The 12201-nt window shown below is 37.6% G+C and overlaps 1 protein-coding gene across 2 annotated transcripts in view; it reads left to right on the plus strand.

Annotated features, from left to right (window-relative positions):
- LOC101160614 (regulator of G-protein signaling 6) overlaps positions 1 to 12201 on the plus strand; it is a 44687-nt gene that overhangs the window by 21423 nt on the left and 11063 nt on the right. For both annotated transcript variants that reach the window (XM_023953161.1, XM_020714677.1), the window contains 3 exons: positions 8226 to 8322; positions 9435 to 9485; positions 10224 to 10330. In XM_023953161.1, coding sequence (XP_023808929.1) covers positions 8226 to 8322; positions 9435 to 9485; positions 10224 to 10330 — 255 coding nt within the window. The remainder of the gene's footprint in view (positions 1 to 8225; positions 8323 to 9434; positions 9486 to 10223; positions 10331 to 12201) is intronic.

The raw sequence follows: 12201 nt of genomic DNA on the forward strand, positions 1-12201 counted from the left end.
AGCTATCCTGCTGCCATTACCCTTTCACTAAGAGTCATGTCTCACTGCTGCCATGTGCACCGGACTGAAACCAGCAACTCTCATTGTAGATGTAGATAGATAGAAGCCCTCGTGCTCTTCAGGCAATCGGTTAACCATCATCGCGATGAGTCATCATCCCCACTCTTTGAGTATCACATTTGATATGTGTGTATGCTAATGTGAATAGCACACATCCATTCTGAGTGGAGTCACCACATTTAATATGTTTGATGAAACTAATTTGACCTTTGTCTGGTTGGCATGGCAATTCCATTCTCAGAGGAGGAAAGTTAATATCTTGCATGAAATAGTAGACTTAAATTGAGAAGTTATTTTATGTCGGTAATCTCACAGAGGTGCACAGTCTTGTGAGCTGCATGCCTGAACTTAATTAAGATCTTCCATCACGGGAAAATTTATATTAGAGATTTTGTGATATTGTACTTGTAAAAAAAAACATATATTTGAAATAAAACATTAAGATTTGGTCTAAGGAGCAATCCTTTTTTTTACTATATGTACATCAATATCCTTTAAACATTACACAGCAGCTAGTCAGGTACATAGATGTGTGCACCTGTAAGACTGGTTCCCCAATGTCAGCAAGATTTTACCTCCTAAAAATTGTACTTGTTTGAAAATGTGTTAGTAGAGCTTTCATTTAGTGCTGTTTTAAAAAAAATACATTTTAACAATCTTGATTTGAAATGGGAATGTAATAATGTATGCGGATGATACTGATCTATTCCATGGGGAGGAAATGCAGCAGAGGGGGGCCCCGAAACTGATGACCGCTTTGCTGAAAATTACAGATTGATCTTTGGAATCATGTTTTCAATTTAATAACAAAAAAAATTCTTTAGGTATGTTATTTGGGAGGAATTTTCAATAACCAAATCATTAATTGGTCCTTTAGTGTCAATAAACAAATTTTCAACAACAGCACAGCAAAAACCTTTTAATAAACCAAAATGTTCTGTTTTTCCAAAATATACATACTTTCAAATTAGTTGTGATCAGAGGCGGAGTTAGAACATTTTATATGGGTGGGGGGGCAGGATTGGGGCAGAAGACTTTGGAAGGAGGAAAGCCATTACAGAAGAGAGGTTTAATACATACTGCTGTTTTGTTATTGTTTCCTGTTTTTTATCTTTTTTTCTGCTTTTTCATTTATTTTGATTTAAAAATGTTGCTTTCTTTATTTTTATAATGCTTGGAGAAGTTGTTATTGATGAGTTTCTAATCTTTCTCAATAATGATACTAATATTGTCTCAAAAATACTGTTTTAAAATAAATGAAAAAACAATTTGAGTAGCTTGTTTATTGTAAGATTTTATTTAATGCTCTCAATTTTAGGGTGTTTTGTGTATCAATGTCAAATGTTGTGTAACGTTTTGTCATTGAGACGCAAGTTTGGAGGTCAGAGATCTATATTGCAACATGCACGGTGTAACAGTTCCTCCTGACAGACCTCAACATCCTAAATGTTAAAAAATGAAAAGAAATGAAAGCAGTAATTTAGGAAATGATTAGTAACCTTTCCTTGCTCTAATATTAATTCATGATTGGACATTTTCTCCACATAAATTACATTTTATGTGGTTAAATTATTTGGACAACTTTTACTTCTTGCAAAAATAAAATCTAATACTTGATGGCATCTTGAAACGTCATTGTGGTCTACATGCAGAGGTTTCTGAGGGTTCCTGTTAACTACTTACAAATATCCAATCATCTGAGCTCACTTATATGTGTTTGGAATGGTCCAACCATGTAAAAACAATCCATCCATACCTCAGGAAAACCATGATCGCCAGCTCTGATGCTAACCGAGGCTTTGAATGATGTTTTTGCTCACTTAAATCAGTCCCAACCCTTAAGGCTCAAAGTGACCTTTTCTGTGAGTTTTCTCTTTGCATGCAAGTGCCACTTACAATGTAGAGGAGCATGCTGCAATCAGCTGATTGTGCTGGAGCTGCTGAGGGCGATGTGCAGATGTACCAGTAGCTATCTGAACTCAACCACGGAGCCTAAAATTATCAATTTAAAAATGTCGATCCTCAACAATTGACATTTTACATTTTTGGTGAAAAATCGTGTTTTCCTCCTTTCATCTGTTTGTTTTCCAGAGCGCTCTCATTGAAGCGGCATTGATCTGTTACTACTTTGAAGTAGGAAGACAGGATTTCTTGTATTTTACCGCTCAGTGGATTTTGGTGGGGTTTTTTTTAGTCCAAAATGAAGGACCTTGATAGTAGAGCACATAAACCTGCCTCGCCTCCACCTCATAGCCACTGCTGACATTTTCGGTCTCAGTGGGATATTTACCTGCTTCAATAGCACCATAGTCTCTATGTCCCCCACAGACTTCTCTTTGTACCTAGAATGGATAATTGCAGGTGTTTCAGGGTCAAGAATCGACAGAGGGTTGGCTGTTTTGCAGTTCATCCTGCTCTTCATCTAACCTGGTGAACATGCAAAAGTTTGTGTCCTCTAAATCACACTATTCCCATTAATTGATAGTCATTGGAGAGCTAAAATCCCTTTAAATCAAGGTGCTGATCACACAAATAAAATTCCAACTATTATGGTTGGGAGGTAAACATCAGAAGAGGGTAAGTATTCTCTTAACCTTGACAGATGCTGTTGTCAGATCTGGCAGCCCAATCGATCAGCTACAAGCTAGAAAGTCCTCAAAATGTCTCCATACCAAAAGAACAAAAATATTAAAAGAAAATCCTGATTTTTATTTTTGAACATTTTGGAAAATCATCTTACATCCAGAGTAAAACTGTAATATCATTTTATGTGCATATATATAGAGAGATAGATATATCTATCTCTCTATATATATATGTTTATATATAGATAGATATAGATATATATAGCAATAGCAACAGAAAACATGGTAGTATGGTGGTGGTGGTAGTATGGTGGTCTGGGGTGGCTGGCTCTACAGGGGTTCTGATTGGACGCAGTGGCATGATCTTAAACTAATTATGTCAACTATACTATTTAATGTCTTTTATTTTCACATGATGTCTGATTTAGTTTTTTAAAATATGTATGTCAGATTTGAACATTTTTAATTATTTTTTTTTTTTTGCACAAAAAAACTGCCTAATACTAGTGGCAGTCAAATCAATGGAAACGTACAAGTTGCACTTAAATGTTGACATTACCTAGAACATTGACACAGTGATTTACTTTTGGTTCCAACGAAAGCATGTTTTAGTCTGTTTCCTTTGTTTCGCGATACGGATGTTGCCATGTTTGTCTATCATCTGCATCAACCAATCAGGAGTTAGCTTGTTGAAACACAAAATCTGTTAATCAAACGTTCGACATGAGACCACCTACTTTATTGAGGCACCTGATTGGTCAGATTATAACTTCCATAACTTGCACTACAAAAAAAAATCATCAAAAAGTATTTGGGTGGTGTCCAAATTCCTTCACTACTTGGTACAAAGCAAAGTGCTTTCATCGTTTTTCGCCATTCTGTGTACCGTAATCGAATTTATTTGTTATAAACAAACAACAATATGTTTTTGTCATCAGAACACAATGGACTGAAAAACATTCTTTGCAAAATGTACTTACTTGCTAGGTTTTAACTTCAGGAAATTGGTGGCATCACATTTGGCATCTAAACAAAAGATAGAAATGTCTGAATTGCTAGTATACATATATATTATTTTCTAACTTTTCCTGTCCAGCAGCTGAGCACACGGGTAAAAGCGAAAGGACTCTTGTGTTGGACCGATTTTACTACTACAATAAGGGATTATGAATCTTCTGACACACTAGGTGTATATTTGTATAAATCCATTTTATATTTGAGGCTAAACTCTATTTCCATTAACCATGTTCGTATGCATTTCTTTTTGGACTGGACGAAAAAGAGGAAAGAGGAGACTTACTATATAGTTTTTTTTTAGTAATTGGGGAGTAGTGAGAGAATTCAGACACAACCTAGGATTATCCAGAACATGTTAAAAAAAGGGTTGTTCTGACAAATAGAACGACTGAGTAAAAGCTGTTTATTTCTGAACTGAAGTCTATAGGATTTTTGGATCCTTGGAACCAGCAGGTACTTTCTAGTTTGGAATACCAGGAAGGGAGGGGGCGATCAGTCCATTTCTTAGAAACTATCAATGAACCAGAACTATAAATTTGGATAATAAAGGTGGAATATTCTCTGAAAAAGCATGTTTGCTGAGTTCACACGTAATTATAAACTTGCACCAAAAGAACGGTTGGACGGCAGCGATCAGAATTCTTCTAAAGCCAATGCCAAACATCTGCTATCATCCTTTTTGCCAAAACGTCTGCCAGTTCATCAGCCAGCCAGGGTATCGTTGAAGTGAAAACGCAGTAATCAAGCAGCTTGTTGCCCCATACAGACTGTGAAACAAAGCAAATCGCCAGAATTCCCATAATTGTGGATTCTGCCTTTTGTTGGGCTACATTCAGGAACCAAACACACTCAGCCCCCTTTCAAACTCTCTTTAGTGATCTGTTATTAGTCTGTGCCAACGATGCTTTTACCCTGAAATCATCAATGGTGAATTTACCCATCACAGCTGTGTTTATGCACTCCAAAAATATACATTTGGTTTCATTGCAATGCATCTTTAATGCAGTGTATTGTATTTTATTCCACAAATATTTTGATTTCTTGTGTTTTTCTATGGATACCTAATAATGTCAATCTCTGTTAAAAAGGGATCCTGTTGATTCCTTTATTGTTGATTTTTGTTGCACTTTTGACTCAAGCAACCTTTTTTTTTTAATATGCAGCATGAATTTTACACAGTAAAATTGCATGTTAAAAATATTGGCATAAAACATCAACATTTTATAGATTTTATAACAGTGGAAGTGCTTTTCCTTTGTTGCGGTGTTTTACTGAAACTTAACAGCTGCACTAACCGGCAATAAACCACCATGAATGTATATTTTGATTAGCGGGGCAGGAATGGATCGGTCCTGACAGCGGAAACCATTACAGTCATTCGAGCAGCTGTCTTCACACACCATCAAGGCCTTGTTAGAATCCCATTATTGTATTGATTTTGAAGCACAGCCCCAAAGCTGCCTTTTGTTCATGGCAGACAGCCAGATTATTATTTATTTTTTTTTGTTCCCCAAAAAGCGAACAAGGTGACAGCAGTGCGGTGGCCAAAGAGGTAAAAGCAAAAGTCTTTTCAAAAGTCCCAGCTGCTTGGAAGCAACAGAACTGGAAAATGTACTTATCTCTTCCTTTTTCAATGCACCAAGCTTGCAAAGAACATCCTAATTTAAAAATAATCTGCGACCACCAAGAGTCTTTCTCAGACAGATAAATTCAATTTTTATATATTTTTCCCCTTTTTGCATTGAAGTTTGCACAACCACACACCTTCAGAAAAGCAGAAGTTTCAAAAGCTTCAGGTGAAACGGCGCATTGATCTGAAAGAAACTTTTGTAAAGATAGAGATGAAAGCTTAGTAAAGTTTGGAACAGATTGAAGCTCTCTCAAGGAAATTCCAAACATTCTCAACATTTTTAATGTGAACCTAACTCTGTATTTAGATGAAAACTTAAGTTAAATGTGGCTTTTGTGTTTGTGGCTTTGAATTATTAACACCGAACAGTCAAAGGACAAATGTGATGCGGTTGTATGAACACTGACTCGGGAGGCTTTGCATAAAGAAACATGGTGCTCGCGCATCACCCATAGGATCATTGTGCATCATTTTCCTGCATGCATTGTCATATTCTTGCTTTGGTCTCCATAGGTGCACCATAAGTTGCAACAACCTCCTCATAACATAAGCATTTTAAATATATTCAAAACACTGTTTTTTATTAGTACCTTATAACAGGCTAAAATAAACCATTGTCATTCATTTTCTGGGGTTTTCTTTTATTTATTTTAAACTCTTTTTGTTGTTTATCTCTTTGTTATGGTTGTTATCACTGAGAATGCAGAGATGTGATATTTAACTGACCTGCTTTTGGTTCATATTTGCCCCCTTAAAAATGCATACAGTAAATATTTACAGTTCGGCCTTCATGAACTCATCTGCCGTCGTCTCTAAAGTGGGATAAAACATTTGAGGTGGCCGATGTCTGATTAAAGGATTGCTGGTTCGGTTCCAGCCCACGTGTCCCTGGGCAAGACGCTTAACCCGACGTTGCTCCTGGTGCTTCTAGGTTGGCACCAGTGTCCGGCCATCAGTGTTTGAATGCGTGTGAATGGGACTGTGACTGTAAAGCACATTGAGCCTTCTAAGGAAGTAGCAAAACGCCATGTATGTATACGCCATTTATCCTTTTTATGGCCTTCTTCCACTGTGGTCGCTAACATAAAAAATATCAAATTACTATTTTATTTGATCTTTATAGCTGTGAACATTCATTTAAATTTATTTTTTTTTTTAATTAAAATTTATTCTGATTAATATATTATACACAAATTTAGCCTACAGCTCAGATTCCCATAAAAAAAAAATCAAAGTAAAATAAAAAACAAAAGCTTCTGTCCTGGATTTCTCTACACAGTCTGTTCTGGAAATACATAAGCTCTGACTTTATGTGAACTCCAGTTGCTACATTAAACTTACAGCCCACTTACCTATTATAAATATAGGCTTGGAGCCAAAAGGGTCAAAAACTCAGAGTGAATGTGTTCAGCGTGTGCAGCACACATTAACTTACTTAACATACTTACTTACATAACATTACTTATGTGAGTTACAGGAAATGTGTTCTGGTTCTGACCCAGAGGTCAGTACCAGCACAACTACATCATTTCTGCTTTGGTATTGCGATCAAGGTTTAACAGTCAATCTGTTTGGTTCAATTCTGTGACTCTTCCATCAACATCTGTGCCACTTTGCTAATGGCCCAAATGCATCTCCAGTTCTTTGATATCTGCTTCTGCCTGAAGTGGATGATTAAAAATGTGTTCTATGTGAGGTAATATTTGCTTATCATCACATACAAAAAATGCAATTAGTGCACAACTATGTTCATTCCTAAAGACTCACTCCAATAAAAAAAAAAGTGTTTTGGGTGTTTTTACCATGTTCTTGTGGCATTTTTCTCATGATGGAGGACATACATCATGAAAATTAGAAATAAAATTGCATTTGTAAATATTTCTTTGTTCAAATCGCTGTGGATCAAGAGCAGATGAAAAGATGCAGTTGGAAAGAAAATTGTATTTGTGACGTAGAAAATATCTTGGGCGCTCAGTGATCCGTTCCATTCTGCGTTGCACATTTCTAGATCCATGTACGCTTTGGTTTTCCTCACCTGAGATGGCATCTGGCTCACAACTGTACAGCTGGATAACTCAAGTTGTGCTTCCCCATGTCGTTTTGCACAGATAATATTAGGTGGGGAGGTGTGATGGGCTGTAAGCTAGAGGGAGAGAATGTTGACAAAGGGATGATGGGAAATGAGGGCAAGCTTACTAAGAGTCAATTTTCTGATGAACTCCTGCCACTCTGCTGAAACTATATCCTAGAAAACGGGACCGTTTTTTCTTATTTTGTCTAAAACTGCATAGTTATACTTAAAATACCACTGGGAAGGCTTTTAAAATGGATCAAAATTGTTTGGTCATGTGATCACACATTTCTGAAATTATTTATTTATTATTTTTGTTGCAATTTAGTGATTACTCGTTCTTTATGCCCGATTTCATATTCTTCTACAATTACCAGTATGAAGCCCATTAAGACAACCACTGATGTAATATTGGACTACATAAATAAAATTTGACTCGAAATGGTGAGCATAAAAGTTCTTATTTTGTTTATTGATTTAAAGTTTGAGAACTTGGAATATGATTTATTATTATTTCTCATTTTTAACCAGGAGTACATCTGGATGCTCCCACACCATCCTTTCAAAAAGAACAGTTTGTTCCAAACCTTGACAGATATGAAGATTTGAGGAAAAGTATGATTTCATCATCTTAAAAAAAGAAAAAGTTATTGTGAGGAAACGCATACAGAAGAAGCAATAAAAGAAAAGATTTGTGTTATTTAGAAAATTCAAAAAGCATGTCGCCTTAAATAGATGAGGTTTTATAACCAAAGATTTATGAGGATCATTGCCAAATGGATTCTCATCTTTTGGGTTTAGTTTCGATCAAGCTTTTCTATTTTACAGAATGGTTTCCCTCTTCTGGTCTTCTTTTTTGTAGATCGAGGACATTTTGACCCGGATTCAGGATGAGACGGAGGGTGTGCCCATCAGAACTGTCAAGAGTTTCATGACCAAAATCCCCAGTGTGGTTACAGGTGAGGAATACAAAGGAGAAAGAAGTGAGTCTGCGGAGGAACTGGAGCTGCCTGCAGATCTGAACTGCAGAAATGCATTAGTGCACCTGAAGATGTTCAGAGATTTAAGCAATTTCAAGACATTTTGACACTTTGAATAATTGTTTTGTTTCATTTGTGTTATGCTCCTTTTCAGTCATGAGTCAGCATTTTGATTGTTTGAAGTAAATGACTTGCAGAGCTTGACTGCATGGACAAACCGTTTCAAATTACCCATTAAAAACCATTTCCAGAAGAATCTGTTGCTTTTTTTTTTTAACCTTGTCTGTCTTCTACATCGGCCAACGTTATTAGGAATTTTCATGGTCACAGATGAAACAAAACCAAACAAATTGTTGTAGGCTTCAAAGCAATTTTGAAGTTTTGATTTCTTTTTTTTATAAAATAATAATGAACTCTGTGATAATCTAGAGATTTCTGGTTAATGGATAAAAACACCCAAAAACATGTGTGCAGCTCCCCAGCAGAAGAGCTGCACGACTTGTGGGAGGAACATTTGCGATTAGGTGTTTGGAAAGTTTGAGTGTGTAAACTGAAATGAGTAATTCTGTCCTCCTACTGACAGGGTTCCCTTAAGCAAGTTTTTAGAATTGTGATGACATCAGTTAAGACTCTGAGTTAAAACTGCAAAACAAAAATACTGCGTGGGCTAATTGAAAGGTGATGGATGGGCACCTCTAAACTCCCCGAAATCAATTAAACAAGTTTGTGACACTCTTCAAACAAATGATGAAAACAGAGAAAAGCTATTAACATTCCTCATCTCTGTCCCCTCAGACCATTATAAAGATGCATTAACCCAATTTGCCATAAGCAGAGTGTATCAATAAACACAATTACCAAAGCAGTGAATTGATGTGCACAGAGGGGGCCCAATGTCCCTATCTGCCTGCTGGAGGCAGGAGGAAAATGAATGACTGGAAATTAGAGACCACCGTGTTCAGCAAAGCTGCAAAAAGCAAAGATATTAAAGGACAAGAGCTTCTGGATGGATTTGAACTGAAAATAGATGAATATTCTATATTTACTGATGTATAAAAATCACCTTTTTGTCTTTATCTGACCTCTTTCAGGTGCAGATATTGTCCAGTGGCTGATGAAGAATTTGTCCATTGAGGATCCCGGTATACTTCAAATCTATATTTATATTTTACATCCAAGATTAATGCTATTTTACAGCTAATTTGCAGAAGTTGAGCCATATTCAGTCTAATTTGTTATTAATATAAAAAGGTCATAACATTATAAATTATGAAATAGATCATTTGTAAGTGCACATTGGTATTAACATGAGACTGGATGTTCGTAACTCCTCCCTTGCAAGCTTAGTTTTTTGGAGACTGGGAGAGGGAGGAAGGAAAAGGCAATCCTCGTGGGAACCATTGACTGTAAATAATAACTGGACAGATCACGTGTGAAGTCACCCACAGATACATCCTGGTTCCAACCAAATGCGATTCCGACCAAATGAAAACAATTCAGTTGCAATTTTTCCACGACATGTCCCTCGCCATGTTGAAACCGGATGTCCACAGTAAGCCGTGATTGGCCTGTGTCGCTTTGAGTCTACATTTCTATGGCAACCACTCTCTCCAATCAGTAGTGGGCTTGTTAGACCCCACCCCTACCACTGAAAGCGGGCTTGGTAGAGTCTCTCAAATGCTTCGAATGTGTTTATTTCTCAATAGAAGTCTGTGGGATTTAGGATTTATGGGACGAGCGGGTACTTCTTATTTGGAAAATGAAGGGGAGGGGTTGATCAGTCCAGTTCTCATTAACTGTCAGTGGTTGGAACCCACCCTCTGTCCACATGGGCTATTGTGGCTGCAACATTTATTCTCATGAAAAATTGTGTATTCTAGCGGAGGCCATGCACATCGGGAGTCTCATCGCAGCTCAGGGATATTTTTTTCCGATCTCAGACCATGTCCTCTCCCTCAGAGACGATGGCACCTTCTACCGCTTTCAGGTGAGCAAAGCCGTCGCCGAGCATAACAAATTGTCTCATCATTTTTGAAAAATTGTGTTTTATTGTCTTAGAGAAGTTTCTGTAATTTGTAAGTTAATGGTTTTTGGTGTTATTCCACTGTTTATAATCCTCTTAGGCTTTTAAAAATCACAACTATGCTTAGTAGTTTAGCTTTCAAGCTTTTACATGTTTATTTTGCAGACATGATGGCTCACTGACACCATCAGCCAGGAGTGGAAAGTTTTCAAAATTGTAGCACCTTTATATTATAACTTGGTAACTGTTAGTCTCCAGTACAAACTAAACTTTTGTTGTGCAAGATTAGTTTTATTCCTTTTAAAATTGATGTGAACAAAAGTGTTCCAGGTCCTCTTGGATCAACCTGGTTTAGCTTTCAACGTGCGTTTAATGACTACGTATTTTGTTTGTTGAGCCCGAAAACAGTTGAAGAAGCTTGAACGCAGAAGCCCTAAACATGCATACATATGCGTTTACATATGAGACCTCCCTCACTGGAGGTCATCGTCCTAATCTCATTTTTATTATTCTGGGTGGCACCAAGTTGCCATAGTAACAGCTGTTGGGTTTCTTGGATTGTTGTCTGATCTGGCTAAAATAAAATGAAACCTTGTACAATAGGGTAGAGTTTGCTCCTTTATGACATCACAGTGCAGCGGTCCTGATCTTCCTAACAAACGGCCTTGTTATCTGTCTGCAGCCTCCTCAGCATCATGCTGGGATCCTGTGACCCTTTTAAAAAATGAATGGCGATCTGGTAAAATATTTATTGAGCGAGCAGCAAAGGCCCGTCTGTGTTTGAGAAGAGTGGGCAGCCACCATGGGCATGACAGGGATGGATATTATTGCAGTGCAGCACACTGCAATTAATGTCATCAAGGCACAAAACCAGAGAATGACATGCAGACATTTCTGCCTTGTCACCCCGCTCAGATAAGACTCTCTTACATTAAAGCTGCTGATACATAAAGTCTGACAGTTTATCTCCGGTTTCCTAATTAAAAAAACAAAAGGATCTTTTTTTTTTTTAAGTGGTAAGGCTGCACAGACTGGAGCTAGAGTGATCTCTGTGGGGCATCCTTTTTATTCCTAGGCACAGTTTTGGCTGAACCTCCAGCAGAACTTGGGTTGCAGTTTAATTAAGGCGCCTGTACAGATAGCAGTACTTTGACCCGTGTGCTCCTCCTTCAATCTCAGGTGAGAAGAAGACGGAGGGAATGGCAAAAAAAAGTAGTGATTATTATTTTTGGAGACACATTCAGAACAGTCATCCCTATTCTTGAAGAGGAACAGCCCCTAAGGCTGTGCGACAGCATACCAACAAGAAACTCTTCACAAAGAATACAAACCATTTTTTTAGCTATTTTTCCATTTTGCACCAGCCATCAAAGTGTTGTAATGTCTGATCCTGAGAATCTGCTCAGAGATGACTGCTGGACTGAAAATGAGCTGAGAAGAAAACCAAAACTTTTCAAGAAAACTTTCTAAATCTCAGACTACATCCGGTAATCTTAAAAAAGTTAAGCCTTAGTCACAACTGCCCTTACTGGTGGGTATACGATGGCTGAGAGGTGCATGACACGTTTACATTTAAGATACAATTACAAATCCCAGTACAAATGAACAAATACTGAAACACAATTTTGTGTCTTAAATGTAAACGTGTCTTGACCCTCTCAGCCACCGTGGGTATGGACTGTCTGCACCATTAGCTGGCAGGCAACTAGGTGTGTGAAATTTGTTCCCCGCTTTTGACCCATGCCCTGGGGGAACGGTGAGCTGAAGACACACCCAAGCTCAGGAACCATTTGGCGGACACTCTGTCACAAGGCCACTGAGCTGGTTCGTGAAGA

The sequence above is a fragment of the Oryzias latipes genome, chromosome 24, assembly GCF_002234675.1.
Source record: "Oryzias latipes chromosome 24, ASM223467v1".
NCBI lineage: Eukaryota > Metazoa > Chordata > Actinopteri > Beloniformes > Adrianichthyidae > Oryzias > Oryzias latipes.